The sequence below is a fragment of the Marmota monax genome, unplaced genomic scaffold (genome assembly GCF_021218885.2).
Source record: "Marmota monax isolate L192 unplaced genomic scaffold, Marmota_monax_Labrador192_F-V1.1 WCK01_AAM20220418_F8-fsc00142, whole genome shotgun sequence".
Lineage (NCBI taxonomy): Eukaryota > Metazoa > Chordata > Mammalia > Rodentia > Sciuridae > Marmota > Marmota monax.
Window position 1 is genome coordinate 2,551,864 of NW_026692025.1, and position 4,967 is coordinate 2,556,830.

A 4,967-nucleotide genomic window follows, 5' to 3' on the forward strand; every position below is an offset into this window, starting at 1 on the left:
GTGGACATTTGTACAGCTCACACTGTGCAGGGGCGTGTGGGACAGAAACACAGTAAAAATACCTATACCTTGCCTTGACAGATCCAGTGGAGCAGGATGTACTACCCATGGGCTAGGAACTGTCTGGACAGAGAAGGCTGATTGTCTAGTGCCAACCAAATCACAACACCTGCACTCCAGTGGGGCCCTGGGCAGCAGGGTGAGCAGCTGTGAGGTGGGGTATGTTGGGAAGGGCCTCTGTAACCTCTGTAACCCTGGCAAACAGTAGAAGGGGAGGGTCTGCCTGCCAGGGTACACAGACTCTGAAGCATAGGGCCTCACCTAAGGTGAGAGTTGTCTTTCCTGTAGTGTGGCAGTGGAGACACTTTCTGTGTTTCTTTTCTGCCTCTGATTCCAGCTTCCACACAAATTGAAACTATAAGCTCTTGTTTTTTTCAGTGCTCACTCCTCACTCACTGCTCACCTCATACCCCACCTCCCTGTCCCTCTTTCACTCTCTGTTGCTAAGAGGCTTCATTGGCTGGAGGCAAATGACATCACCTGTTGCTCCTCAAGGGCCTTAACCTTACCACATGACACTCTGCTATGATAGAAACCCATGGTCCACGCTGTTCTGGGTATCTATGGTAACACTGCAGCTTGTTACACATTCTCCACACCCACCACACTCATTACACTGCACAGAGCTCCGGCCATCTTTCTCATATGTCAGGCATTTCCTGAGAAACGGGGAGCTCTGCATCTCCTGCTTCCACTCTTCCCCTTACTGAGGAAGGTGCTCTTGGTGACTGGGACCGGCACAATTCCAAGTAGGCAGCAGGGCATTTCCTATCCTCTGCTGCCAGGAGGGCTGCTGCAGTGCCTCCAGGCACCAGGCCCTAACTCCTGACATTGGCCTTTTCACCACAGGCACCTGAGTCACACGCAGCAGAGTCTTCAGACTTCCAAAGAGGAACTCACAGCAGGAAGAGGTCAGCAGGAAAGGGTGAGGTAGGTAGCTTTGTGTGGGAGACCCTGTACAAAATGATTGCAGGAGTCCTGGGAAGCACAGAGTAAATATCTGAGGAGAAATGGGGACAGAGAAGGGACTCTTGGTGGGGGTGGGAGGCAAGCATTAACAATGTTCTTACCTCATTTGCATTACAGGCTGTGGAAACTTGAGACACTTCTGCCATCCAACTTAGTATTGGCTCAGATTCTTTGAGCACTGATAAAATTCTGAGATTACTGCCCTTGTGTTAGATCAGTGTATAGAGAGAGGGAACAATGGCTGTGACACTGTTAGAAGATTGGTGCAAGGGTATGGACCTGGATCCCAGGAAAGCCCTGCTAATTGTGGGCATCCCTATGGAGTGTACTGAGGCTGAAATTAAGGAGACCTTGAAGGCAGGCTTACATCCCCTGTGTACATACAGGATGCTAGGCAGAATATTCAGGAGGGAAGATAATGCTAAGGCAGTCTTCATTGAATTGGCTGACACTGTCAACTATGCTGCTATACCCAGTCAGATACCAGGAAAAGGGGGTGCCTGGGAAGTAGTGGTAAAACCTCGGAACCCAGATGATGAATTTATCAATAGGCTGACTTACTTCCTGAAAGATGAAGGCCGGAGAATGGTAGATGTGGCCAAAACTCTGGGGTATAGCACCCTTCCCATTGAGGGCATAGAGCCAGAGGACTTGGACCAAGTCAAACCACCAGTTTTGCAGCCTCTGAGGGAAAGCGTGTGGTACCGAAAGCTGAAAGTGTTTTCAGGAGATGCTCTCCCAGGCTCAGGGGAAGAGAGTTTTGAAGCCTGGCTAGAGCAGGTCACTGAGATGATGCAGATGTGGCAGGTGTCAGAGATAGAGAAGAGGTGTCGCCTGCTAGAGAGCTTGCATGGTCCCGCACTGTCAATCATGCGGGTGCTCCTGGCCAATAATGACTCCATGACTGTGGAGCAGTGCCTGGATGCCCTAAAGCAGATCTTTGGGAATAAAGAGGACTGTAGAACCTCACAGTTCAGGTTTCTTCAGACTTCCCAGAAGTCTGCAGAGAAGATCTCTGCTTTTTTGCTGCGCTTAGAGCCCCTGCTGCAAAAAGCTGTGCAGCAAAGCCCATTGTCAGTGCAAAGCACAGACATGATTCGCCTCAAACATATTCTAGCTCGGGCCTCCATGACCGCTGCCCTCCGGGGCAAACTTGAGCTCTTAGATCAGCGAGGGTGCCCACCCACTTTTCTGGAATTAATGAAGCTCATTTGAGATGAAGAGGAGTGGGAGACCACCATGGCAGTGATGAAAGAGAAACAGAGGCAAGTAGGAAGGGGCCACAGGGCCTCTGGCAGACAGGTAGTAGCAGAAGTAGGATATTCTGCAGTTCAGGTCACCATGCAGGCAGGGTGTTTCAGTGAAAACAGCACCCAGACTGCACAGGAAGGTGTGTCCCCATCACTGAAGCGCAGGCGACTGTCATGTGAACTCTGTACTATGGGAAAAGGCCATGGCCAGGCAGCATGTCCCAAAGCTGAGGACCAATCTCCACCCATGCTGAGGCCTAAAGTTGCCGAAGAAGGGTCGGGAAACGAGGAAGGGGCTGGGGGCATGAGCCACCCCAGGCCCTAGGAAGCACAGGCTCAGGAGATCCAGGCACTCCTTTCCCTGGCAAGCAGCAGACAGATCTTAAAAAGGGGAAGGAACAGCCCAGACAAAGATCAGGAGACCCAAGTGAGGTAGGACATAGCCAGCAGGCCCAGGTCAAGCCTCCTCTCCCTCTCCCAGTGGGAAGGGACTCTATCGAACAGGACAAAAGCACATGCATCTCAGGGAAAGCTCAGTGCAGAGCCCGCAGGAAGTGTCAGAGACCAAAGCAGGGAGCTGCCACACCCTGCACATGGGAATCTCAAGCCTCACACAGAGACTCCAGCGATATAGAGTATGAAGACGGTGAGACGGTGGGCTCTGACATGCGTGTCTGCAATGTCATCTGGCCAACTCCAAGTTCCCACACTACAGACTCAGAGCTAACGATGCCAACCAGACACCAGGATACATGGAGCATGGAGGAGCCTGCCCTGGGGCCATCCTTGTCAGAAGGAGTCAATACCTCTGAGGAAGAGAGAGAGGTAATGCTCCGCAGGGGAGGTCGCAGGGTCCAACCTGTCTTCAGGATCATCTACACTGCTCTAGGGGAGCCCCAGGAAGGCAGTACCCTTGAGCCCTTCCGCCCATAAAGGCCGGGTCTCCAGACCCCAAAGCCCTGGGAGCCCAGCACCATCCCAGAGGCAGTTTCCTTTCCTGCAGCCTGACAGGGCTGTATGGGCAAGGACACCAAAGACTAAGAAGACCCCCAGGTGGGGGCACTGGCACCCACTAGGTCAGTGCACCCAGAGCTGGCTTAGGAGTGAGTGGATATAGAAGGCAGCTTTTGCTCCAAACAGGAGGAGGTAGAAAAGGAGTGGGAGGAGGATGAGGGAGGACTTGGAGGGGGGCAGTTTGTTCTGTTTTGTCTGTGCAGGACCACTGGAGAAGTGGAGAGAGCAAGCAGGGAGAACTGGGGCCTGGCTTGGCAACTCACAATTCAAGAGCTGCCAACCCAGGGTCAGCCCCAAACCCTGCCAGCCTAGGGTGGCCAGCCTTGAAGCACTACTGATCGGCCATCCATAGCCTGGATGAGGGCACCTGAATACACCTGCCACCTGCACTGGACTGGGAGACGTCGGGGAAGAGAGTCCATCTCAAGGGTGCCAGCTGCCTGGCTCTCCCAGCAGGCAAAACCCCAACCCGATTCACGGTCCCCGGGACAGGGTGCGACCGTCCCTGTCCCTGGAAGCCCGCCTTATCTGTAAGCCCCATAGTGACCCACCTCAAGCAAATGCCCACCCCCACGCTAGCCATCGTTCCTGTGCAAAGCCGTGAGGTGTGTGTCAACCCCGGGCAGAGGACCGCGCCCTCGCGGCCGGCCACCTCCAGGCCCGGGCACGTGCCGTGAGCTTCCGGGCGAGCCAAGGCTCTGCTCGCTCCTGTCCAGTGTCGTGAGCTCAACCTCTGCTTTCTCGGTGTAGATCTAGGCCAGCTGCCTGCCGCTTGTTCTCGTGGAGATGTGTGTGTGTTCTTATCTGAGCAGCTCCTCCCAGGAGGCCCTGAGCCCAGTCCCCAGGAGTCGGAGACGGGAGCCGGCGGGAAGGATGGACACGGCGAGGGCGTGGTGGACGCTCACCCCCTCGGTGATCAAGACCGCGGCCTCCCCTCGGGCAGGAAGCACTGGACCTTAGATGGAGGGGGAGGGCCAGGGACTGTGCTTTGACGTTCCACCCCGTTGTTCCTTGTGACTCAGTTTCCTTGGCTGGGGGGGGGGTGTTCCCTGTTATGCTTTCCAGTGTCCTGTGACCCTTCTGTGCCAGCCATAGGGCAAGGGCCACCCCACAGCAAGTCAGCCCCTCAGGGTGCTCCCGGAATGGAAGTGAGTGTTCATTGCCAGAGGCCATTGTCCTGGCAAGAGGCACATCTGGGTCCTCAGAAAGGGAGGCTGTGGTGGGAGGGCCCCAGCGTGGAGACAGAGGAGGCTCCTCCTCTGCAGCCCCAGGAGGGGGGGCGGGCTGACCTGTGGCCTCCAGTGGTTGTGAAGAGTCCCTTTAGGTGTTGTCATCCCTTCTCTTCAATGGTTCATTGTTTCTGTTTAATAAATTTTGTGAAATGTTCCAGCTTATTCTATCATGGTGAGGGAAATTGGGAGAGGAATGTTGGTTGGAGATGGGACAGGGTAGAGTAGGGGGGGACAGTGGTGGCTGGGTTAAAATGCTGGGTGCATTCAGGCAAGGTCCATGATGAGCTGTTGTGATTTCAGCTGGCCAGTGGGCAACAGGATACTGTTAGTTGTGGGTGGGCACTGTCTTTCTGGCTCCCCAGAGCACTTGGGAATAAGCGGGTTAGGCATTGAAGGGAGGGCACAGGACCACAGGATTCCCAGCAGTGCACGGGGGTGGAGG

General features: G+C 54.7%; 1 protein-coding gene across 1 annotated transcript; it reads left to right on the forward strand.

The window, feature by feature from the left end:
• Nucleotides 1–570: 570 nt before the first annotated feature.
• Nucleotides 571–4,967, forward strand: Pnma5 (PNMA family member 5). The gene is given in 4 exon segments (XM_058582552.1): nt 571–809; nt 910–990; nt 1,147–3,104; nt 3,497–4,967. A coding segment is annotated over 1 exon segment (1,338 nt). The 5' UTR covers nt 571–809; nt 910–990; nt 1,147–1,266; the 3' UTR covers nt 2,605–3,104; nt 3,497–4,967.